Source organism: Ambystoma mexicanum, chromosome 10 (assembly GCF_040938575.1).
Source record: "Ambystoma mexicanum isolate Mex_15411 chromosome 10, UKY_AmexF1_1, whole genome shotgun sequence".
NCBI classification, from domain to species: Eukaryota; Metazoa; Chordata; class Amphibia; order Caudata; family Ambystomatidae; genus Ambystoma; species Ambystoma mexicanum.
This window is the reverse complement of record NC_090932.1, coordinates 1,021,705,648-1,021,732,031: the sequence shown is the minus strand read 5'-3', so window position 1 is coordinate 1,021,732,031 and position 26,384 is coordinate 1,021,705,648. Positions and strand designations below refer to the sequence as shown.

The window sequence follows — 26,384 nt, the reverse complement described above, 5'->3', positions numbered from 1 at the left end:
ATTACTGAACCTGTTTTGACAGCCTGCTTGTAATATTCACACAAAAGTAAGTAAGGTATGTCCACTGCCACCAGCCATAATAGTTAGCTTGTCATTGTAACAGAAATGTTAAGAGAACAGTGAGAAAGGGGATACCATGTATCTCCCCAGCACTCCACCTAACGTGGGGGGGGGGGGGTGCTGGTCTCACTATGTATAATGTAAAGGGGATGAAAACCCTCTTTACCCATGAACAGTAATTCTGCAAGGTAAGTAAGGGAAGCCCCAGAGGCAACCCAGCAACACTACACATAAAGCGCTGTGTGCTGCAATAAATACATGGAGACGGAGAGTCAGCAAAATGACGCCCATAAAAAGAGTAAAAGAAAGGGCGAGTGGGGGAAACTGTTTTCACTCATCCATGAACATGGAAAAAGAACCCACAAGTCCAGCAAAAAGTGCTGGGGATCTCACAGTACAGGGAGATTTAGCATAGAAATGAAAGTCTAACGTAATCGAGGTCACTGACCTGCTCTCTTCTCATGATCAAGATATGATCCTACTGCAGGAAACTTGGTCTGTGGTTCCCACACACTTGATAGTTTTGCTACATTTGCTAAAATGGAATAAAAAAATCCAGAAATGTCACAGCCCAGTTCAGGTGGGCTGTGTATTTTGATTGCTTTCGGATTGGATTTCGAGATGGTTTTGTTGACCATGCACTCCCCTAAAGTCCTATCAGTTAAATGTACTAATCCATTTAGTCAGGACTTCCTTTTGTTAAGCTTTGGTAATGCCTCAGTCCCAGGAAAGGACACTGGTGCAGCCCCCAAACCTGCTTTATGCTATTGCAGGAGTTCATATAAATCAATATGTTCGTACAAGACTAATAACCCTTGTATGGATGATCTTGTGGCATAAGGTATAAACCTGAAATTAATTGAGAACGTCCTGATAAATGTTATCCTGCCCAGGACTCTGATTGTGATTAACTGGAAGGAATTGTGGGATTCTTTATATAGTCGCCCTAAAATTCTACCTATACTTTCCAGAATGGGGTTTAGTTTATTAACTTGTATAGCCTGCCTAACCCCGGAGTATCTGTGCCCTTTTACTTGAATACATAGTATGTTACAAATCACAGTACACATAAATACACATTTACAATATCAAGCAGGTTACATGATTACAATAAAGTTACACATTGTGCAATTATCTATACAATTATATACAGTAAAATGGTGAGAACTTTGCAAACAACTGTGTTATGTTGGGCACTGAGTGAAGAGCCAAGCTTTAAAGGTCCAAAAGGAGGGTTCTGCTCTAATGGCTGGGGGAGAGAGTTCCAGCATTTGGCCGCTAACCCGGGGAAGCTGGAACCTCCTGCAGTTTTTAGTTTGTATTTTGGGATGTTGAGGCGGTAGAGATAGCAGGATCTAGTAAGTCTGTCCGACTGTGTCCTAGAGAATTTGACTGTCGGGTATTTCGGAGCTGTTTTAGAGAGACAATTATGCGTAATGACTTGCAATCGTAGTGTGATTCTGTCACGCACGGGTAGCCAGTGTGCATCCTGCCTGAAGGCTGAGATATGAGTGAAGCGTGGGATATTCGGTGCCCATTTCCCGGCATTATTCTCGAGTACTTGGAGTTTATTTAAATTCTGAGCAGAGGAACCTAGGAATAAGGTATTACAATAATCCAACTTTGAGAGGATCAGTGCTCTGGCTAGTGTAATGGAGCTGATGGTCGATAAGAATGGTTTGCAGGAATTAATGAGTTTGTTGGTGTAGGCCGTGGTTGAGTATTAACTTGTTTTTTTAAAGATAGAGTGGAATCTAAGTAAACCCATAGCGTTTTGAATTTCCTGGCAACTATGATGGTATTCTCATCAATATTAAAGGCTGTGTAGCGTTTGACCGATTTGTTTATGCAAGCTTGAGAACCAATTATCAGTAGTTCGGTCTTGTCATCGTTTAGACAAAGGCTATGGGCAGCCATCCAGGCTTGAATCTCAAGATCGATATCGTTTATCATTTTGGAATCTTTATCATAGCAGACAGAGTATGTGATGGGGACCTGAGTGTCATCAGCATAATTTGTATAGGTGACACCCAGGTTGTCAAGACGATCAAAGGAGCTTAGCAAAAAGGTTATAGAGCGTAGGCGATAACGCACGTTCCCTGCAGGACTCCACAGTGGATACGTACTAAGGGCGCGGATACTGAAGGCACGAAACCCCGGTTGTTCTATTTGATGGAAAGGTTTGGATCCAGCTGGCGGCATTCGGCGAGAAGGCTGCAGCTGAAGTTAGATGTTTAGTCAGGATCTGTTGGTCAACAAGATCGAATGCTGCTGAGTGGTCTAATAGTAGGAGGATGGCCAACTTGCCCTTGTCTTTGGTTTCATCCATCTGGAACTTTAAGTCTAAGAGACCAGTTTCTGTGCCATGCCTTGGTCTAAAGCCAGACTGTCATAGGCCTAGTAGATGATTATCTTCCAAGTGTTTTTGTATTTGGAGATTGGCAGCACGATCTAAAGTTTTTATGAGAAAAGGTACGTTTGTTATAGGTCTGAAGTTAGTCGGTATGTTGGGGTCTAGGTTGGGTTTTTTGAGAAGGGGCATGACCCATGCCTCTTTTAGATTGTTAGGGACTCAGCAGTTTTGGAAGGAGGAGTTAATCAAAGCTTTTAGGAACGGTGCTAGATCTCTTGCTCCATCTTTGATGATCTGGGCAGGGCATATATCTCCCTGGCAGTTGGAGGGTTTGAGGCCGAAGAGGATATTTTCTACTTCTTTGATGGTGACTGGAGAGAAATGGAAGGGGGTACACGATGGTCGTTGAAGGTCCGGTGATCTGAGGTTATTGGTACTAATGGGCTGGTTTTTTTCCGTTTTTTTTTTCTATTTTTCCTTGTAGTAAGGCTAATTTGTCTGGCAGAGCCTTCTGAATGTTCGCACACCAGGCCGCATCTTTCTGGCAGGTTTCTTTCTGGCAGGTTTCTGTCGGGGATGCGGGAGACTAGTTTCTTTAGTGTGGTGAACAGTAGCTTTGTACTTGACTTGGCATTCTGAATTGTATCGCTATAGATTTCTCTTTTGGTGCAGAGAATGGCTGCTTTGTAGGTAATAGCGGCCGTGGAGAATTTCTTTTTGTTAGGGATTGAGGGAGTCTTTCTCCAGATAGTTGGAGGATCCTTTTGCGTTGCAGAGCAATTTGAGGTCAGCTGTAAGCCATTTGTTTAGGTGGGTTGTAGGTTTATCCTTTCTAAGTTTTAGTGGTGCAATTTTGTTTATTGGTCGTTGCAGGGTATTATATACATTTCTACCAGCGAGGAGGGGTCCTTGTCAGAGTTATAAGGTAGGTTGGCAATAGGCTGTAGTAGGGGCCGTAAGTTATCAAGGGTTATGGTGCGCTTGTTCCTGGACAGTGTGAGGAGCGATGGTCACGCTAAAATTGAGGCAAGCTTTCTCTTGTATGGTGAAGGCGATGCAGTGGTGGTCAGAGGATAGTGATGGAGCAGTTGAGGTCTGCCAACCTGTCCAGGGTTCTACCTTTAATGTGGGTGGGTTCATTAATGCAAAGTTTGAAGCCTTGTTGTGAGATGGTATTTTCAAGGATTGTTGCATTCACATCTTTGGGGTCATGAAGGCCTAAGTTCAAATCTCCCAACAGGATGATCTGAGAGCCAGGTTTAGTGTTTTGTGGCAGCAGGAGTGAAATGCCTTCCTCGAAGGAGGTGATGGGGGCCGGTGGGCTGATAGAGGAGATGCAGTTGTATGATGGGGGTGGTGGTGAGTTGAAGTTTAACTGAAAGGAGCTCCACTGATGGTAGGGGAGTGCAGGAGAATTCTCTAAGAGATTTGGCTATGAAGGCAACGCCACCCCCTTTGCCTGTGACTCTGTCTGCTCTGATAATAGTGCAATTGTCAGGGAGGGCTAATGCTAGCTAGGGATGGACCTGCAGCTGGGAATAACCAGGTTTCTGATATGGCCACTAAGTCTAGTTGATTGGTAGTGATGAAATCTGCAATGCTGAGAGCATGGACTACTAGGGAGCAAGCATTGATAAGGGCTCTTTGATGCCTGGTGTGACTGAGGGAGGAAGTTGTGGTAGTAAGATGGAGTATCTAGTAATTTCATTGAAAATAGTTTCATCTAATGCCACACCATCGAATTATATTCAATGAAAAGCACTACCATTTTTTCATGGACTATAATTCGATGGTGTTATCGAAATAAATTTTGAACGTGCATCAAAATTACTATAAGTATTCACAACAACTAATATTTATGATTTTCTTAAAGGAACCGTTTATTCACATCCCTTCGTATTTCCTTTATCGAATATTATCATTTCATATTCAATGAGGCCAGGCAAAAATATTGGCTAGGATTTCATGTACAATTGCCGATGCATTTCGGTTGAAAACCTTCTTCAGGGCCGTACATGATATGTTGGTTCTCATATGCCCATCATTTTACTGTTTTTAACAATTTGTATAGCATATAGTGAATCAAATAACTAAATGATAGTTCAGAATTTTCATGCAAAAAACACATACCGGTTCAGTGTTCATCAATGTCTCCCAACATGTAGATATGAAAGTAAGAAAAGAAAACTTAATGTCAGCAGTTTTACAAACCTATACTGTGCGGTGTAAAAAACATCAAAGTAATGGATTGTACCTTGAGATTCATATAACTCTTCAACTGACGTATGGAGTATCCAGCTGAAATTCAAGCTCCTGTCAACACCACAGAAAAACGAATCAGTATATGGCAATCACTAAACGGTTGAGAAATGGATAGCAAAATGAATTCCTACCTTACTCAGCAGTGAACGCTGTGTTCAAGGCAAACGCATTCGCTCGAGCGTGAATGCCAGCTTAAGTATTTAAGTGTTGCCATGGTGACCTAGAGGCGTCGCGCCGCAGCACGTACGCCTTGGGTCCCACCTCCGTGTCAACACAGAAGGCGGGACTGTCACCATGGCAACATATCAACATGAGCAGTCTGAAGTGAAACTAAAGATATAAACACTGCTCGAATGCGGAGTAAGTATATGCCTTTGTGTATGCTCCATAAATACGATCTCAATGTATTTTCAAGGACTATCTAGTGTCCTATCTGAAGCTGTCGGAGGTGAAACTTAAGTTAACCCCGCTCGGACGCGGTGTTGGTGAATGCTAAGAGTGTGAATGTGTTTACTAGTACTAATTAGTATTCTATGGGCAGAAGGAAATCAATCTACAGGAGGCACATAGATGTAAATGTAGAGCAAAATGTGACAGCCGTTAATTTAACGCTAAATTCAAGTTACATAAAAATGGTGCTGGTAAAGATAGATTGCAAAACTACATATGGCAAAACTCATAGGAGACACATGGTGTTCTTAACGAACAAACAGAGACATATGATGATCGCCCCATTCGGCGTATCACAGGTAAATGTTTCAAAGCACTTGGTTCTAAATATCAGAAACACATATAATTGTTACAGTTGGAAATTATTCGCAAAAGCTTAATTCAACAGCCAATATCCAAAAACACATCAGATGCTTAATGCACATTGTTTCTGTTCATAGTTGTCCATAGTGACCTCGGTCACAGTCTAGATGAGGTACCAAAGTGAAAAAAGTGTGTGACTGGAATAACATATTCTCACTAGTACAATCAATAAGAATAGGATTGTCTATCCATTACCACAGAAAACACATGTAATTTATTTCTTCATTTATTCCCTTCGGTGTCAAAGAGCTCAATCGGTCAATCCAAAATGTTTCTCGTTGGTCAAGTCTCTTTTGTACATTTTCATGTTTGAGTTTGTGGACCACTTCTAGAATCACAAATTTTATCTGTGCCAGATTGTGATGTTTTTCTTGCCAGTGTCTAGCTACCGCTGAAGTGGCAGTGTGATTTCTTATGCATGAACGGTGTTCGTTCCACCGGACTTTGGCAGTGCGCTGTGTTTGGCCAACATAGAAAAAGCCACATGGGCATTTAATTCCATATATGATATTCTGTGTGTCGCATGTGGCATAATCCTTGAGTTTCATTTTTTCTCCGGAGCGAGGGTGATTAATGGTCGATCCTTTCATGATGTAGTTGCAGTTGCTGCAGTTCAAACACAGAAATGTGCCTATGCAATCTGTTGGATTCTTCTTGCGCGGAGGTTTGGTATTTACTAGCTTGCCTTTCAGGTTTTGACTGCGTTGATAGGCAAAAGTGGGGAGCTCTTTGAACAACTGTTCTATTCTCTGGTCACAAGTTATTGTGTTCCAATTTGTTTTGATTATAGTTTTAATGCAGCTACTTTGTCTGGAGTATTTAGATACAAAGACCAAATACCTTGGGGTTGAAATGGATGCCAAGCCGGGCTATAACTCCTGTATCCAAATGAGACAACATCGGGCAGCTCAAGTAACGTCGTTGATTAGCCAATTTGCAAGACAGAACTGTGGATTTACATTGCATGGAATCCGTCAATTATATACCCAGGTGTTAACCCCTATGGTTGTATACGGGCTAGAAGCCCTGCTGCAAATGGACCTAAGCTGGCTGCACATTATAGAGGGGAAGTTTTGGAGAAGAATCTTAGGACTTCCCCAATCTATTCCAATGGCATTGTTAAGACTGGAAATGGGGGTTTCCTCTTTAGGTTCCATTGTTCTGAAAAGGAGAGCCGAACTTTATCTTAGGATCTCCAATCAATCAGAGAATCGCTTACTGAAAGAATTTTCCATTGAAGCTTTAAAGGAAACTACCAAATGCCATTTTAATAAGGAGACTGAAGCCTTCCTGAGAGTAATAAACTGGACTAAGAGTGGAGAGAAGTTCGATGAACCCCAAAAAAATGCACTGTTCAAAAAATTGCCCTCTGGGACTGGTTGGAAAACTACGCCCATCTGGATAAGCTTCCTAAATACAAATTCATCCACTACATGCTCTATTCCTTTAAGCAAATGCAGCCATATCTAACCCTCTGTCCATCAAGCAGACTCAGGCGATTTTTACTTCTATTGAGGGTAGATAATTTACCGCTGGTGACTAATAAAAGTAAATATAATGGTTTATCTTCCACAGAGAGGTACTGCCGACTATGTAAGGATAACAGATGCAAAGAAACTGCTAATCATGTATTAACTAAATGTGTAAATATGATGGATACTTACAAAGCAAGTTATAACAATTCTGTCCACGATACGGCATCCATTGGGGAACCTGAATTTTGGCTTCGCCTTATGAATACACAAAGTCGGCAGCTGCAGATTGCTACCTTTAGAGTATGGCTGGTAATCGAAATAACTTTGAACATATATATATATGAACTGTCTGATTTTATGATATTGACTCTATTGAGGTTTGGTGATTTTTATATTTTTGTAGGAGCAACTTTATATTTGTGTAGGAGCAATTCTATCAATGATTAATGTTTAGAATAACTTTTTTCCTTTTTTTTATGTGTAAAGTTTAAAATAAACTGTAACACATTATTAATAAAATAAATAAGGGCAAGGGGCAATACCACTACCGGAGGCACGCGGTCCAAGCCTTGTACTGAGGAGCGTATGATGCAAGGAGGCCTGAGGACCCCTCGCTCCCATATACGGGGTTAACTTAAGTTTCACTTCAGACCACTTCAAACTTTAGTTTCACTTCAGACTGCTTCAGGTAGGACACTTTATAGTGCTTGAAAATACATTGAGAGCATTTTTATGGAGCATCAAAGGCATGTACTTACTCCGCATTCGAGTGGTGTTTATATCTTTAGTTTCAAGATAAAGATGCACAACTTTTTGATTTCAGGCCTCGCTTTCTCTCAGGGTAGTAATAATAATAGTTGGATGTGCCTACCTTTCCTAAGGACAGAACTACAACAAAAACCTCACCGCAAAACTACGTGAGTCAGGATAACGTAAACAAGTGTTTGAGTTTGGTGAGGTTCTCTCCCTTGCAATCAAGCTTCAGGGCAGTATTGACTCCAAGATTCTCCACATCAATATCTCTCGGAAGGAGGACTGAACAATAACTGGCTTTTCTTACAGTCTCTTAACTCTGGGTAGTGTGTGTTGCAGTTTTCCCAAAACTGCAAACTCAATATAGACTCGTTGTTCTCAGATTGTCTTTGAAGTACTTCTTGACAGGCTGTTTAGTGTTGGCATTGTGAGTTACAAGTTTCCACCATTTGATATCCCAAAAAGGAGTTGCACCCTTGTCGCCTCTGTATGGCTTCACAGTTTCTTTGTTGTTGATGATGCGGTTTATGAACTTTCCCCAATTGTTATTTCCTATAAGGGGGAGTTATACTCTTGTTGATTTAGTGTTGTTTTCTCACAGCCTCTTGGCTGTTGGCAATGCTAGTTGTAAGCTTTCCCCAATTGTAGTCCCATGTAGGTGGGGACTTCTGGGCTTGCCACTTCTGCTGTTTCTTTAAATGTCTGGTATTATAAATTATATGGTTATAACAATTGTCTTATTCGGAGCGCCCCAGGGTCAACGTTTGTATCTGGTCAACTCACCGGCTTTCTTCCGTGTCTCCTCTTTGTGGTCTGCTGTTGTGGCAGACCTCCTTTGGCCTGCCTGCTCTCTCCCTCTAGCTTCTGCCTAAGTTCGGTGGACTGCGTGTCTCTCTGCAGTAGCTCTGACAGTTCTGTTGAGCTGCTGCGGCTTCCCGCTCACCGACCCGCTGTATGCTGAGTTGGCAGTACATCTCATCAGCTGGGCTCCTTCTCCACACGCCGCTTCCTACTGTGCATACTCTGTAATACTGCTCACCTTCACTTTTGGCTGCAGTAACTGCTTCATTCTTCTCTCTGTAACAGTTCCTGCACCTCGGACAGCCTCTGCTTCAGCTGTGCCATCCGCACTGCTTTCTCCATCTCCTTCCTCATTTCCTTCCTTCACCTGTCCCTCATTGCAGGATTTAAATGTCTCACTCAGATTCTTTGGTCTGTAACAACTAGGCTGCACCTTTTTGCTTAATAGCATTCTTATTCCTCACTGCTACTGAGCCCTTCTTCCTTGTCCCAGTACCATAGAGGATTATGGGTACTGAAGTCCATAATGGTATTTTTCTTTTAATACTTCGTTTTTACTTGTTTATGTACTGAGAGTTACCAGATTGAGGGGAGGTTGTGAAAAGGGTTTGTGAGTCACCATTGGAGTGAGGATTTCTACTGAATGCAGAATTAGGACAATTCAAAGATTTCATATTTAATGCTTGAACCCCTGTGGCACAAACCTTATCCTGTCTGGATCGTTTTTCATAAACTGTTCTTTTGCTAGCTATATGGGAGGGACTTGTACATTGATAACATGCCATTAGGTATCTGGGAATGACCAGATGCTCATCCTCAAAAAATTAATACCATGTCTCTATCGGAATGACCGCTCCCCCCCCCTCATACCCTGATAGCAGTCTCCTCCCATGTGTTCCTCCCTCCTGATACCAAATAGGGTTAGGATCATGTAGTGTATGCCTTCCCCTGGCCACATGGGAAGAGACTTTAGGCAGGTGTTTGGTGATGCTTCTGCAGGATTCATCACACACACCAGAATAATCCCTAACTTCAAGTCCTCGTCTCTTCTTGAGACACCATATTCTAATCCAATGGACTCCAAAAGGTGGCAATCTGAAAGTAAAGCCTCCTCTTAACACGTCTTAAGTCTTTTGGCTACCCTGTTCTGAAATACAAATTGTGCAATGTTTGGCCAACAATCAAAAACCTGTTCCTATAAAGGCTGTTTCGCTATTCTACTAAATTCAGACCGCTCTTTAACACAGTTCTGGTATTGGGTACTAAGCCCGGTCTTCTGGCTTGACCTCTCTGCTTTCATGTTTTACTTTCCCTAGTTTCTCCCTTGCTCTTGCTATGTGGCTGATTATAATTGTGGCATTGGTGTTTAGGGGGTATAAAGCCGTATTTCATATTTACAGGTTTCGTCCTCTTAGGGACAATTAAAATATATAGATGCATCTTCAGTTTTTAAGTTCAAACCTTCCTGACTGGCGATAAATGTATTCTGGGAATTGAAATGTGTCCTGTTATTCTATTCTACTGGGTTCTATGCTAAACATGTTCCAGCACACAGAGTGACATCAATCAAGGTCCGTATTAGCACATATTTTTGGGTAGAGTTAAAGTAGAACACCGTTTCAACTGATTCAATAGTTTCTCCCAGAGGGATGTAGGCAGTATTTTATCCCAGCAATAAGTGTCAACAATTAAAACCTGTAAGAGAACACGCACTGCCAAAGCAATACATTCAAAAGGCCTTGGGAGCCAAGACAGCCAAAGTCAATGGACAAAATCAAAGTTCTGATGCTCTTCTTAGAAAAATGTTCTTAACTAGTCAATGTTCAAAAGAGAAATCACAGCAACTCAAGAGGAGTCTCCTTCAGAAAGCACAAGCTGTAAGGCCAATGCAGGTAAGTTGAGGTCAACTTGGTGGTGGGTTAGATTGCACTCCCAAAGATAGGAAGCACCCCAAATGGCAAAATGATAAAATACCCCAAGCCCCACAGTACCTTGAAAATGAAGTGTTCCAACTGGTTGCCTTCATCATGCAATGCAGGAGTGCCGTGTTCCTGGTCCTTGGTCATGGTGACGTTAGGGAGGCCATCTGGCGGGCGGCTGCGGCAGCACTCAAGAGAGAGAGGGACTCGGCAGCAATGGATTTACGTCAATTCAGTGGCTTTTTGTGCCTTTTTCTCAGTGCCAATGAAGAATGAAAAGCTCTTGTTAGGATTCCATGATCCCTTGGTCCTGGACTCTGGTGAGGGGACTATGGACGTGGATTTCTTGCTTCTGTAGGTTCCTCTGGATGCCTACGAAGATCTGGCTGGATTCGGACTAAGAAAGACAATGCACTCACAAGTGGTTGAGGTACCCCGGGTATTGGGCTTCTGCAGCCTTGGAAAGTCGCAGCAAGTTTGGGGTTGCGCCAAAATAGCTTCTCGAGGCTAGTTGGTCCCACCAGCCTAGGGGAGGAAGTCCTTTATGGGTCTTCCCAGTCGATTAAAAAACGGGGTCAGCACAGCTGCAGGGCTTCACCGGGCACTTTGCGGTCGAGGTGGGGGCTGCTGGCACCTTCTCTCGTCTTCTGCTTCAGATTATGCCCTCCAGTGGTTGACTCTGCTTCTAGTCCCAAAAACCTCAATTTTTATGCAAGTTCCCATTCATTTACAGCCCTAGCCTGTCAATCACACAGCAGGGTCGTTTTCTTCCAGGACAGCCAGCCGGCCAGTTGTAACTGGTATCACTCGGGCACACCTAGAGACAAAGGATAGGGAAGTTTCGGGACCCTCCCTCACTTCCTCCCTTTTCAGACACACTGGAGCCTGGGCGGGCTTCATAGCTCAAGTCTGCCAAAGGCAAACTACACAAAGGACTCCAACCTGATGTAAACAGAGTAAAAGCCTAGAACAAACTAAAAAGAAAGGGCGAAAAAAAGACTCGGGCCGTTATGGTGAAATGGTCATCCTTGTGTGCAGCACTGAAGCTGAGGTATCAGCCTGCAAATGCATGTCACTAGGTAGTGAAAAAAAGAAACCACTGACACCAGCCATTCGAGTGAGTTTGTGTAACAAAATGTTAAATGAGGATTGGGTTAAAGGAATTACTAGGTAATCCCCCAGCACTCCACATAGGGTGGTGTGTGCTGGACCCATAAAGTAAAGGTAAGTAACACATGGGTCGTCATACTATTCTTGGGAACAGTAGTTCTCCCAAGAAAATGTAGTTAAAGATTTGAGAGATCGCCAAGGAACTTCTTGGTGGCACTGCACAAAAGGTGCTTTGTGTCACAATGCAAAAGCAGATGCCTATGGAGTTTACCAGACTCCATAAAACAGTATGGAACATAGAACATCATGCTGAGGGAGAAAAAGGCCTCGCTCACTCAGGAGTACAATTTTAAAAGCCAAGAGTCCAGCAAAAGAGCTGGGTGTCTCTAAGGTTAAAGGGAATTGGCACATAAATGAAAATTCTCCCTAGCAGTTACTCAAAGCAAGGAGTTATCAATGTCAGTCTGCTTTTCTTTGCTTCTGCTACTTATCCACAATCCAGAAGTGGCATGGGCGCTTCATATTTATGTGCAAGGCTCGGCATCAGAAGGCAAGAAGAATGATTGCTATTATTGTGGTTGTAGGTCCAATTTTAAGCCGTAAACATTTTTTTGGTTGTGTAATTTGTATGAGTTGCAAGATTTAATTAGTATTGATGTGTCTGCTATTCAAACTACTTCCCTTATGCTTTTTTTAGCCATCTGTACTTTCTTCTTACATAGAATCCTGTTTTGAAAAATGTATCCGTATCTATATGATGAGGTTAACAAATTGGATTAATGTGTGTTTTATCGATTTAGATTACAAATAATGTATTTTTAGCCCCATGTCAAGAGTTGGAAAGTATGTTCAACACGTTTATTTTCGTGTTTAATGTAATGTGCTGAAGTTCTATGACTTCTATTTGTTTATGTTGGGTCATCACGCAAAACATTATTTTGTATTGATTGCCATGTTATTGGGTGCTGAATTTGATGGCAAGTAGTATGATGCAAAAGGCAAAAACTACACCAATTTCTATGAAACCAAGGCAAACATATGCTGTCTTGAAGATGGGTATGGGGCAGTTAGACCATATCCACTAGGTGTAGTTCATTCTTGTGCATCTTTCAACAGCTGCTGAAGAAATGGGCACCAGTCTTTAAGAATTACATAAAGAGGGCATCAGATCACTTGCACTCACTCTGTGCTTTCGAGGAGTTTTTCCTGGAACATGAACCTCTGTGGAATGCAATAACCAAGGTAAAGGAAACTGATAGTACATTGTGCATTTTTGATTTTTATCTCGTATATGGTTTTAGGGACAGCAAAGTTGTTAGATCCTGCCTCATCTAATCTCCAACACCTCACCATAATGTACAGTTAGGACCTTTTGCGCACACACAAGGCACAGAAATTGACACTGCACCCCCCCCCCCACCCCACAAGTGATGTCTTGTTTCAGAGGTGTCAATAACATTTGTGTCGCCCAGGTGAGTGAATAGTTGATAGCTGTCTTTTGACCTTTGCAGATTTATAATCAAGCATCCATGAAATTTCACTAGAATCTGCCCAACAGAAAATGTATCTCGTTAATACAAAATTAGGAATTTCATTTAAAGAGGATTCGTTTTTATATGAGAATAATTCATATGCAAACTTCCTCTTAGCTCCCTTTCCTACTTTGACTGCATTTCATAAACCTGAGCAAGTCATTTAGTTTACCTGTGACTCTTCTTCTTTGAACACATTCGAAACACTTGTGAACAGGTTTGAACGCAGTATTTCATTATAAACAGACGCCCACACAGCCCACTGTGCCAGTCCCTATACTGGTAAGTGCATAGGTTATATGCTTAAAATTCTAGACATTTTAACTGTATTGTTTGCATTTTATTGAAGTAGTGCTGTTTAAATGTGTTTAGCACCCTCATCTGTTTCTCATGACTCTATTTGCAAGGCACATTGTTGGGAAACATTTTCTTTTTGCACCCTTCCCTCTATAGATTCCACTCTGTCTTTAACTCTGTCCTGACTTTTGGAGTTCAGGAAAGCTTCTGATTTACTTCCCTGGACTATTTTACTCATTCATGTGGGAAACTGACTAAGACAGTCATCCCCCATAACTTTTTTAATCTTTTGGGTTTTTGGCCTAAGACTAGCTGGTTACATCAGTTATATTTTTACCATTTTTATTTCATTTGAGCACTTTCACATTTACCATGATTGGCTGCTAAAGGTGAGTAGCACCCTAAAATGTCCATGCCACAAGGTGTTTTGCTTGGTCTTTTGTCCTATTGTAGTTTGGCGTTCTTCCTGCACTCTTAGGTCAGGAAATCCCATAGAAGGCCATGCACTTGCCCAGGAAAGCTGCTAATTTGCACGGCTAGTGAGCCTTTGTGTGTGAGCCCATGGGAGGGGTCTGGGACAGTCTGCTCCCAATCCACATCCCTTGGTGCCAGAGCTTATGCTGCTGGGCAGAAGTGAAACCAGTAGTTGTCCCTGGTTGGACTCCTGCTGGCTGTTTGAATGTGGCAGAGCCTTTCGATTAGTGGGCTTCGATTTGTGTCCAGTTCTGAATAAGAGGACTTCTGTAGCCATTCTTCAGCTCTACATTGGAGCCATGTATCCTTCAAAGAAGAGCAACCCATTGATGCCCAGAGGATGGCTACTGCAGTGTATTATCATATCCTCTCCAGTGTCTGGCCCGGAGAAGCCCTACTCCTTTGCAATATCTCAGAAGACTCTTGTTGGTGCTTCAACCCTTAGACTAGTGGGACCAACTAGTCTCAATGCCTACTTGAGGTGGCATGGCCCAAGAGACTTCGTCAGTGTCCCTGGACTGCATGGTGGACTGACCAGCTCCCTTTTGGGCTACCTTGCTGCAACTGTGCCTTCTGCATTAAGCCCCAGAACCTTGCCCGCCTGCTTCTGCCAAAAGTCTCTTTTGCCTGAAATTTAAGCATCCTAGCATCAAAGACTGAGCTGAAGCTGCTTCAGTGACTGCACCTGGAAGATCGCCTGTTGCCACCTGCAAGTGGTGACTGTTGCTGGCACTCCACTTTATCCATCCTTGAAGCGTCCTGAAAGGGTCTGCACTGTGAAGTCTGCATTCTTCTCCAGCTTTGGATCTTTCATGCATTCACATGCTGTGAATATTTCCAGTTGTCATGCTGGGAAACATCAGTAACTTTAACCTAGCGTTTTTCTGTGGAAACCTTTGACAACTTTGTGTCCTATCGATGTCTTTTTGGGTGCTTTAGCCTACACCAATAGGACGTCTGGTATAAATAGCCCCGCTGTCATGATCTCTGCTTTCAAAAGGTCAGGGTTTTCCCAACTCCCTTGGAAGCAGATCCATAACCCAGGTTCCGAGGGCCAACCAGTCCCAATTGGGACCTTTTGGCCCCAGTCCTGGCGCCAGTGGCACCAGGCTCATAAATGTGCCCAGTCCCAGTGCTGGAAGCGCCGGGCTCATGATGCTTGGGTGGACTTACCTGCAGCAGACCATGCTGCTTACTTGCCTGCCAGCTGAGCCTCTGATCCTCTTCTGTTTGGAACTACTTTTCCTGTTGGGTGGGGCAGGAGCCACTCCCTAGATTCAGAACACTGGAACTCTTCTGGAAAGCAGGAACTCTTTTCTTACCTAGGCGTGGCTGTGGAAGGAGACAACTAAGCACTACAGGAGGCTATTTAAACCACACCCGGTGGATGAATCTTGCTTTGCGTTATTCTGCATCCTCTGCAGCAGAACGCTCATCGTGTCTTCTGCATCGGATCCTGGGCCTAAGGAAAAAGGCTTACCATCCTGAATCCAGTCTTCAGCAACACCTATAAAGACAAGAAAGAACAGGTTAGCATTCCGGCATCTGAAAGACAAAGGCTTACCTACTCTTCGTGCGCTCCGGAGGTCTTCACACTGCATTCCGGCATCTGAAAGACAAAAGCTTACCGACTCTTCGCACGCTCCGGAGGCCTTCGGCGCTGCATCCTGCATCTGAAAGACAAAACAAGGTGCGTTTAAAGACATTGGGGAACTTTGATATTCACGTGCCATTACTCCTTTCCACATCAACCCCAGTGGGTATTCCGGCACCCTGCAGCCGCTCCGAACTCGTACCTGCAAAATAAAAGACAGTTAGAGCGCATCGTGAAGTGGAATCTTATTACTACTGAACGCTGGATACGGTACGTCTCGGCCACTCAGTTTCGGTGTCCTCAACTCCCAATTCCACCGGTGCAGGTGGTGCAGCCACACCTGCCACTCTTGTGGCAGGAGGTAGAACTCATGTTGGGGAAAGGGGTGATGGAACCAGTCCTGGTGTCAGAACTGGGCAGGGGGTGTACTCCCAGTATTTTGTCATCAAAAAGCTCAATGGAAAGTGGAGGCCTATTTTAGATCCTCGGTCGTTGAACAAGAATCTGCAACGCCTGAAAAATGCTTAAGCTGCAGGATGTAATCCAGACGGTGCAGCCGGGAGAGTTCCTGGCGTCATTCGGTTTGGAGGATGCTTACTTCCACATCCTGATGCGGCCAAACCATTGCAAGTTCCTGCGCTTTCTGGTTGTGGATGATCATTACCAGATCTGTGTCCTCCCGTTTGGGCTGAAGTCGGCTCCCAGGACGTTCACAAAATGCCTTTCTCCAGTGGCTCCCTTCCTCCGCAGAGGGGGGGCGGGGGTGCGCATCATCTGTACCCGTAGCTGGACGACTGATTGGTAGCAATCAGTCGTCCAGATACGGGTACGGGGGCTGTCGCTGTAAAGAGCATTGGAATCTCTCCAGGCATCAATGAGCCTGTTACAACGGCTGGGGGTTCGCCGTCAACTTCGCAAAATCCTATCTGATGCCATCCAGGGAGTTAGTTTTTCTCAGTGCTCAGGTTCTCACACAGTGCAATCTGGTGAAGCCTTCTGACGAAAGAGTGGTGAAGCTGCAGTCCAGGGCGGCCAAATGGTGCCAAGGAACTGTAGTCTCGGTCCGCAGTTAATTGTCGCTGCTGGGTTCCATGGCGTCCAGCATTCCGTTTATCCCGAATTGTCGCCTGTTCATGCGGCTGGTGCAGGAATTTCTTGCAGACAGGTGGTCAGAGTCGGGGATTATGGTCAGACAAAGTGGTCATCTCCTGGGGGCTGGTGGAAGCCCTGGGATGGAGGGCGTGCACAGACCATATTGTACAGGGCATGCCCCTGCTGGAGCCTTTCAGGTCACGATAGTGACGGATGCTTCCAAGGTGGGCGCACCTCCACCAGTCGCAGGTCCAGGGCCTGTGGTCTCGGGAGGGGGCGTAATTGCACATATGCATACTGGAGTTGAGAGCTGTGCGCTGGGCCCTGAAATCCTTTCTACCTCACATCCAAGGCGCAGTGGTTCGAGTGTTGACAGACAATAACACCACAATGTTCGATTTGCGGAAGCAGGGAGGCACGCATTCTTGGCTCCTGTCCAGAGAGGCTCAGGAGGTGTGGCATTGGGCCGTTTCTCAGGGAATTCACATTACAGCTCATCTGCCGGGGGTCCAGAATGTGCAGGCAGATGCTCTGAGCAGATACGGGAGCAGTTGCACGAGTGGAAGCTGAAGGAGAAGCAGGTGACAAGGATCTTCCAGAAATAGGGGTTTCCCCCCGCGGGACTTGCTTGCCACGCCAGAGAACAAGCAGGGCCTATTGTTTGCCAGCAGTGTGGCGCATCCAGAGTCAAAAGGAGACACGTTCCCGTGGATGGGCCTCTTCGGGTATGTGTTCCCTCTGTTTCCACTCATTCGGAGCGCAAGTACCCGTGCAAAGTGATATTGGTTGCTCCATTCTGGCCCAGACAGACGTGGTTCTTAAATCTCCATCTCGCGGTGGTAGAGCCACTTTGTCTAGGTGCAGGACGGAGCTGCTGTCGCAGGACGACTGAAGAATGGCATCACAATCCGGCATCTCTCAGTCTAGCTGCATGGCTCCTGACCACTCTCGGAGTTCGGTCATCTAGGTATCTCACAGGCGTGTTGTTGGATCCTGGAGGCGGCAAGGGCGCCGTCCACTAATATCTCTTACAGTAGAAAATGGGCGAAATTATGTGCCTGGTGCGAGCAGCAACCGGACGTGCGGCCGTTGGAAGTTTCGCCGGCCAAGGTTCTCCCATACCTGCTGCATCTGGCTCAAGGGGGGCATGGCATTGTCTTCAATGAAAGTACATTTGGCGGCCATTTCCAGATTCACTAGACAACGCCATGCTACTCCTCTGTTTAGTGACAGATTGGTTAAACACTTTCTGAAAAGACTTTTCGGACATTTCCCCTGGAGAAAAGGTTTTCTCCGGTATGGAGTCTCAATGTGGTTCTCTCTGCTCTCATGAAACCGCTGTTTGAGCCCATGTCGACGCGTCCTTGCAGTTCCTCTCGTCGAAAGTCGCATTTATGGATGCAATCACATCTGCCAGAAGGATTTCAGAGCTTCAGGCTCTGCTCATTGACCCACCGTACCTGCAATTAATGAGAGACATGGTTCTCCCTTCTACTAATCTGCACTCTGTACCAAAAGTGCCTTCAGCGTTTCACAAACACGCTACAATTGCATTCCCTTCGTTCTTCGCTAAGGTGACCAGAGCCCTGCATTCCCTGGACGTCAAGAGGGCGCTGAAGTTTTATCTGGTCCGTACTCAGGACTTCAGGAAGTCGAAACAGCTTTTTGTTGCTTTTGGTCCCTCCAGCAAGGGACAATCTATTTCCAAGCAAGGACTTTCCAGTTGGGTCTCATCCACAATTTCATTTTGTTACAGGATGGCTGGCAAGCCCTTGTGGGGCACTCTTGAGGCACTTTCTACAAGGTCCACAGCGTCGGCGCTCTGGGCTGGAATAGCGCTCGGTGACAGTTGCAAGGCGGCTTCTTGGGCGGTGCCGCTTAACTGTCTGGGACAGCAACATGTGGAAGATGTGCAGGTGGGGCGGGCGGTCCTCAACGCCTAGTTCAAAAAGGTAAGCCCTGCAGTTTACTGGGTTTGTATTTTACTCAATCACTTGCTGGTGCTGTTATCATACATGTTGTTGGATGTTATTCTTTGTGTTCGTGGTTATGGCCTGGGGGCATGGGGTTGGTTTGTCTGTCATGCACCTCCAGTGGTTGGTCATACTGCTATGGAATCTATTCACAGCATGTTAATCCATGAAAATTCCAATGCTGGAGAAGGGAGTAGTTTCTTACCTGTAACTCCATTTCTCCAGCCTTGGTATCTTTCATGAATTCACATGCGGCCGCCGGCCGCCCCTCCAGGCAAACCTGGATTCAGGATTCCTCTACTTTGGGGGATAAAATCTGAAGGGAAGCGGCAGGGCAGGGCTCTTTATACCAGATGTCCTATTGGTGTAGCCTAAAGCACCCAAAAGACATCGATGGGACACCAAGGTGGCAAGTTTTCCATAGGAAAACGCTAGGTTAAAGTTACCGAGGTTTCCCAGCCTGACGGGAAATATTCACAGCATGTTAATCCATGAAAGATACCAATGCTGGAGAAATGGAGTTACAGGTAAGAAAGTACTCCCTTCTTGATCATCTGGTGTTTTATCTTGACGTTGGACCTGACTGGAAGAAGCACTCAAACCTGGGAAGCACTCACCTGAACAAAGGACTGAGGATTGTGTCTGCAGTGTCCCTTCTCCCCACCTCTTCTAGACTATCCACCATGTGACCCAGGAAAATCTAAGTCGATGGGGCCCAGGGGGCCGGGGGGGGGGGGCTAAGTAAACGTAACTGTTTCTGATGCCCCCACCCCGCCCAACCCGGTCTTCCTTAGGATAACATTACGCGCAAAGCCCTTTGTCTCCCAACTCCACCTTTACTTTTTTGTCGTCAAACCTGGGCTAACCATTCTACCCCTTGGCTAACTTTGGGATTGGTTAGAGAGAGGAGACCTCAACTGTCTTTGTATACATTTTTATTCCACTTTTAAATAGTTTTGAACTATTTGAAAATACCACCACAGCCCATTGCATCCTTTTAGTAAATACCTTGCATGCATGGAAAAACCTCTATTGGAACCTGTAACTTTTGGGCACTAAGCCCCAAATATCTTCGCGTAAAAAGAATTGTGGTTGCATTGGTTCTATCCATTTTAACTGCATTTGATTACTTCCCTGGTTCGTTATTCATTGATGCTTTGTAAGTGAACCTGCTAGTAAAATTGAGACTGAGAACGAAGAATACGTGAAGGAGAACCAAGCGACGAAAGATGAGGTCACTAGGTCATATAGAGATTTGAATACAAGACAGAGAACATTTAATTTGAGATGAGAGTGCAAAGACAGACAATCAAGAGAAGACTGTTGGGTAAGATTGTATGTAGTAACCCTGTGAGAGACTACACCAGCCTTGTCCTCTTGGCAAAAGGGAACCCAACCTTTGTTATAGGCCTGTATTACACAAGTTGGTAGTGACTGAGCATCAAGGCTTATCTCGAGGGGTCAATGTGAGCTGTAGGATTGTCAGATAGAGATTCACAGTGACAGGTATTCAAAGAACACTAATAATCAAGGTTTTTTATCAAAATAATTTATCAATTTAACAGTCAGTTTTAAAATAAGCCTTCTTTACAATGGGGAAATATGCAGCACTTAAATATACTTCAACAATACACTTCTTCACAGGGTCGGACTGGGACAAGAAATGGGCAAGGGCAACCAAAAAAAAGTGGCCCACTCCTTGCCTCATGACCCTTGACCTCTGACATCACCGGAAGTGTTGTCATTTGATCCCACCACAAAGTGACATCCCGGGAAGCGATGAAACACGATGTTCACCCCTTGACAAAACAGGAAGTGGCATGAAATAGCATTGTTCCTAAGTACACTACGAAAAATATGTTTATGATTTCACTAATGGGAAGCACTTTGGAGTAAATGGCTATATAAATTCAATAAAATACAAATATATATTTCATACAAGAATGGATCACCATATGTATCATTATCTGTGTCTAGATCCATATTGTCAAATTACTGTGAATGCAAGCAGACGCCCAAGGTCAAATGATCATGTTATTGTGTAGCACCTACGCTTAAGCTCTTTTTTTACTGAACAAATATGCATACAATATCACCCAACCTGTGTTGGTACTCATTTATCGACCTAAGAAGGATGAAAGGCTGAGATGGCCTTGCTGGGATTCAAACCTGCAGATCACACACATCGCAGTGGCAAGTGCTCAACCCACTGAGCTATAATATTCGCTATAGTAAAATTAGCAATTATTCTGTAGTGGATACCATTAAACTGGTAACTGAGATTTAACAGCAGACCGGTTAAGTTCATCTGCAGGTCTGGTGCAAAGTTGGCTGCATGTCAAGCCTGCATGCATCTGCTTTCAGGCTTCAGAGGTTGGCAAAATAGGGAAAGCAGCGCACTCACAGGACATCCCATACACTGAGCACTCGTTACCTCATACATGCAAATAAACCTCATGAACAGCATGCCAGGGAGATGGGAAAGATGCACATTACAACAAAGCATTCATTGTGGCACAATGAAGTCAATTGCCACTTGATGTGCTATGGTCAAATATTTCTACACTGTAGAGAAGCTTTTAGGCACAAGGATTTTGTCAAGTTACAGGGGACACCGAGATGGAATGTCTTGTGATCATAATCATAAAAACCATGCTATTGCTGCAACGTGCGAAAGGCAAAATACATAGTCCGAAATTGATGCTTATTCTACTCTAAAATTGGTTGTTTATCACTAATACAACAGCACAGCCACTCCAGGATACCCCGGCCCCTCAACTTTGCATGCTGCAGCAGCATTTAAGTGATGCATACATCATAATTTATGATGCACCCATCATGCATGCAAATCAATCATCAAAGCAAGGTAACATGTTACCTTGCTTTGATGAATTATGCTGTTGCAGGTTATTTTTTTTTGTTTGAAATTTTTGATTTATTTAAAAAAAAAAAACCTTTCAAAAAACGGCCCAGGTGTGGGCAGAAACCACTGATGATTTTGGCCCGGCCACGGGCCGAGAGGCCAATCTGTCCCTGCTTCTTCAGTTCAATTAAGTAAGTAGATACCCTTTTGGGATGTCTCACACACCTCCCTCACCCTGAGGTGACTTCAATTGCTAGGACACTGTGGACATTCATATATCACTGTTTACACTTAACATATATACTAGGAATTTTGTTTTCACAACATGACTTTATGAAAATCGCATATGGTATAAAAGAACGTTTCCTCATTTGATAACCAGTGAGGACACCTTTTTTAGGCACTTCTTGAAGATAGCACAAAAGTCTTGCAAAATGTTAGTTTTCATAGTAAAAGAGTCACTGTTGGGTGACAAGCTGAAATGCTTGTGAAAAAGCAAAGATGCAAGCACCTCTGCAAAGGGCAGAAAATGCAAGTCTCCTGTGAGAGCAAGCAAGATGCACACAACAAGAGTTAAGCAGACAGGGGCATTTTGACAAAATGGGCACCCATGGGTGCAATACTGCAGCTGACGATTCAGCCTGCGGTAAAAACGCACAATGGTAGGAAAATTAAACCACTGCCACCAGCCATTAAATGTAGTAAGGGGAACATAACAAATGTTCTCCAGCATGGGGGTCTGGCATGGATTCACACGCTCATGAATATTCCCCGTCGTCAGGCTAGGAATCCTCGGTAAAGAAAAAATCAGTTTGTTTCATTTCTGAACTGTCTTTCGCCTAACAACCAATTACTGAGCTCTGGGTCATACTGCCCCAGCCAATGACTGCCCTCTACCTAAGCCCCTCCTCTGGCAGCCATCTTCAGATTTTTACTGCACGTTCAAGTGTTGGGAGTCCTCGTCTTTAGCTCTCAAGCTTTTACTGCGTTTATCGTTTTTTGGAAGAGTATTACTCTATTTTTCGGTCAATCGGGCCTTGTTCTCCATCGATCAACCCATCCAATTAACGGGAACCCATTGTCTGATTTCTCAGCGCCCCTCAAGGACTAATTTCGTTGGTTTTCTTCGTGGAGGCTTCCAGAAGAGTCTCAGGTTGATGCTGCGTGGACCATGTCGGAGCAGGAGGAGGATTCAGCGCCCCCTGTTCAAGATCTGCTCCTGCTGCGGCTCGCAGAATGTCTTGGACGACAAGCATTCCGAATGCCTTTACTGCCTGTATCCGGTGCACAAGGGGGATTGTTCATTTTGCCAGAGGTCCTCACGCACGATGAAGGATTGAACACAGGCGGCTAAACGAGAAGTTAAAGGCCAAGGCCTCTGCGCTGGGTGAGTCCCAGTAGCATGCATCTCCCAGTTCCAAGAAGGCTGAGCAGGCTTCTAAGACCTTTTGAGGGTGCCCCTCCCGCGGGGGTCCAACAGAATGCTAAGCACTGCAAGTCCACTGTCACCGGGAATGCCGTTGCGATGGGCTCCGCTGCAGCCAGGGTGCGTTTGAGGTCTCCAGCCTTAGTCACCAGTCAACGCTCAGGATCTTCGGCCAAGAGGAAGCCGGACCATCTGGGCAAACTCAAGGAGAAGCCCAAGTCCGTCCTACCGGAGAAGTCCATGGGGGGGGGCGGGGCTCGGACCCCCCCCTAAGGAGAAGGCCAAGCAGGACAAGGCACCGGCCTTAACCGTGAAGGCCCAGATGCACTCGGCAAAGGCTCAGCCTTCCATTGAGGGGCTGGCAGCGTCTCTGGCGAAGGCTGCCGAGACGGTACCACAGGACGCGACCCCTAAGACCAGGGTGTCACTTTCTCCCAGGAGGGAGGCTGCATTCTCGCCCATAGAAAAGACCCCGGAGAAGAGGAGGCCGGTCATCTCCCAGAGACCTTCACTGCTGGATGCAAAGAATGGGGGAGTGCGGTGGCCCTGCAGGGTATGGAGATCTCCTCTGAGGAGGAGCTTGCCGGTCTGCAAACCGTCCAGGAGGAGGGAAACGTAGGACGCAGGCCCTACGACGAGCGCGCCGACGGCAAGGACACAGTCGAGGAAGAGCAGCAAGGCGACTATGGTCTGAGCTCCCAGCCAGTGCCCCAGCGGCCTATTCTGCCTGCACCTCTACCTTCTAGAGACCTCTCGGTGGACATCCTTTCGACACTGCATACGCTGGTCTCAGAGATCCAGACAAGGATGCCTATTGGGCTGGCATACCCGCCCGTTGTGCCAGCGCCGGCTGACCCCCACCCCCTGACCCCCCACGGGGGAACCACCGGCCAAGGAGAAGAGTACACCCTCTACGTCCTTGCCACCCGTCACCCCCGCCCCCTCCACGATGAGACAAACACAGACACGGCAACAATGGGCACGGGCGATGGCGGGTTAGGGGACCTCCCGTCTCCGCCGAACAGATCGTCACAGCAGGACGCGATTGGCTCGTTCCGCTCAATCATCTCCACAGCATCGGAACTTTTTCAGCTCGCTCCAGAGGAAAAGGAGGGCTTCCTAGATCAGCGCAGAGAGGCGAAGTGGAAGACCATCCTCTCGGGCCCACTCATGGATGGCATTTGGGATGAGGGTTTGTCTCTCATGAAGAACCCTTCCATGGTCCCGGCGTAGAGTGATTGCCTCGAAAAGAAGTACAGGGTGCTGGACTCTGCGCCCAAGTGCTTAGGGGCCCAGCCTTCTACGGACTCTGTGGTGTCCGCGGCAGTCGGGAAGAAGTCCTCGGATGGTTCGGCCTTGGCGGCTTCCACCCCACGGGACAGCGAGCGCAAGAAGTTAGATACCATGGGACAATGGTTAATCTATTCTGCAGCGACTCAAGGCTGGTTTGTTCTGGTTGGTTCTCTCGGTTTGTCCGTCGATCTGGGGGTGGTGGCTGGTGGATAACCGCACATCTATTTGTGCTAATCGGCAACACTTCTTCCAAAAATGGGAGATAAATTGACTTCCACGATCCGAGACTAATACGGAAGGGAAACCATGTATGCGAACTATATTCTCCAGGAATTCCTTGGCCAAGGTGGAAGCTGAAGGCAAACCTTTTAAAGGGATAAAGTGGGCCATTTTGGAGAATAGGTCCACAATTACAAGGATTGTGTTGTAACCAGCACAAGGAGGCAGGTCGGTTATAAAGTCCATTGACAGGGTGTGCCATGGTGCCGGTGGAATATCCAAGGGTTGAAGTAGGCCGGCTGGCCTTTTCTTTTGAGCTTTATTTTGGGCGCAAATTCCGCAAGACAGAACAAAAGATTTAGTCTTTTCTCCAAGAAGGCCACCAGAAGTGGCGTTTGATTTTTTCCTCCGTTTTAGCGATACCAGGGTGTCCTTCCATTAAAGATTCATGATGATGGGCAATAACAAGTTCTTGCAATTCTTTACTTGGCAGAAACAACCGCTCCTGGAAGTAGGGTAAGTCATCCTTAACGGTGTAATGAGGACCCTTTTGACTCCATTCCAGTAAGGTTGAAGAGTCTAGAAGTTGTTTTACTTGCGTTTGGATGTCCTCAATAGTTTGCAATGAAGTTAAGCCTAAGATTCTTTGCTCAGGTATGATGGGCACAGGTTCTAAGCTCGAATTAGGTTCTTCCATGCCAATCCGGGATAAGGCATCCGCTTTTCCATTCTTGCAGCCAGGGCGATGGGTAATTACAAAATCAAATTCCGCAAAGAATAGAGCCCATCGGAGTTGTCGTGAAGATTGAGCTTTGGCCGTATTTAAATACTGTAAGTTTCTGTTGTCCGTAATTACGGTGATGGTGTGTCTTGCCCCGAGAAGGTAGTGACGCCAAGCCTTGGAAGCAGATTTGATGGCCAGTAACTCTTTATCGGTAATTGCGTAGTTGATTTCAGGAGGAGAACATTTTCTGGACCAAAAGGCCACTGGGTGTAGTTGGTTAGTTTTTGGGTCTCTTTGCGACAGGACAGCTCCCATGGCCGAACTGGATGCGTCGGTTTCCACAATGTACGGGAGATCTGGGTGCGGGTGCTTCAATACAGGTGCAGAGGTGAATTTGGTTTTCAGGTCCTGAAAGGCTTGTTCGGCCTCAAGAGTCCATTCGAAGCGTTTGTTTTTCTTTAGGAGCGCTGTGGTGGGTTGGACTGTTCGGGAAAATTCCGGGATGAATCTTCGATAGAAATTGGCAAAGCCGAGCATGCTCTGAACTCCGTTCACCGAGCTAGGAGATGGCCATTTGAGGATGGGGTCCACCTTTCGCGAGTCCATTCGGACTCCTTGAGGTGTCAGGATGAATCAGAGAAACTCAACTTCTGTGGTATGAAAAACGCATTTTTCGAGTTTTGCAAATAGTCTGTGCTGGCGCAATTTCTCAAGAACTGCCCTAACATGTTTTCTGTGCTCAGATTCTGAAGAAGAGTACACCAGGATGTCGTCAATGTAAACAATGACACAGACATCGATAAGTTCCCAAAGAAAATCATTCATAAAGTACTGAAAGGCGGCAGGTGCATTGCACAAACTTGATATTCGAAGAGCCCAAACTTGGTGCGGAATGCAGTCTTCCATTCGTCGCCTTCTTTTATACGCACCAGGTGATAAGCTCCTCGGAGATCTAACTTGGTGTACACACAAGCGTCTTTCACCTGGTCGATAAGCTCAGGGATCAAGGGCAGAGGATTACGATTCTTAATCGTTATTTGATTTAGGGCGCGATAGTCTATACACGTTCTAAGGTCGCCCTCTTTTTTCAGCACGAAGAACAGAGCTGAAGAGACAGGAGACTTGAACGGGCGAATAAAACCATTGGCTAGGTACTAATCTAAATACTGACGCAAATACAGGTTCTCAGGTTCCGTAAGAGCATAACTCCTACTACAAGGTAGTTGAGCATTGGGTACCAGATCGATTTGGCAATCATAAGACCGATGGGGAGGTAACGTGTTAGCCTGTTCTTTCTGAAAAACGTCTTGGAATTCTTGGTATTCTGACGGTAACTGTACAGGGGTGGAAG

General features: G+C 45.4%; 1 protein-coding gene across 1 annotated transcript in view; it reads left to right on the top strand.

The window, feature by feature from the left end:
* Positions 1 to 26,384, top strand: part of EIF2B5 (eukaryotic translation initiation factor 2B subunit epsilon) — a 900,599-nt gene that overhangs the window by 796,001 nt on the left and 78,214 nt on the right. The window contains exon 14 of the mRNA XM_069618834.1: positions 12,663 to 12,788. Coding sequence (XP_069474935.1) covers positions 12,663 to 12,788 — 126 coding nt within the window. The remainder of the gene's footprint in view (positions 1 to 12,662; positions 12,789 to 26,384) is intronic.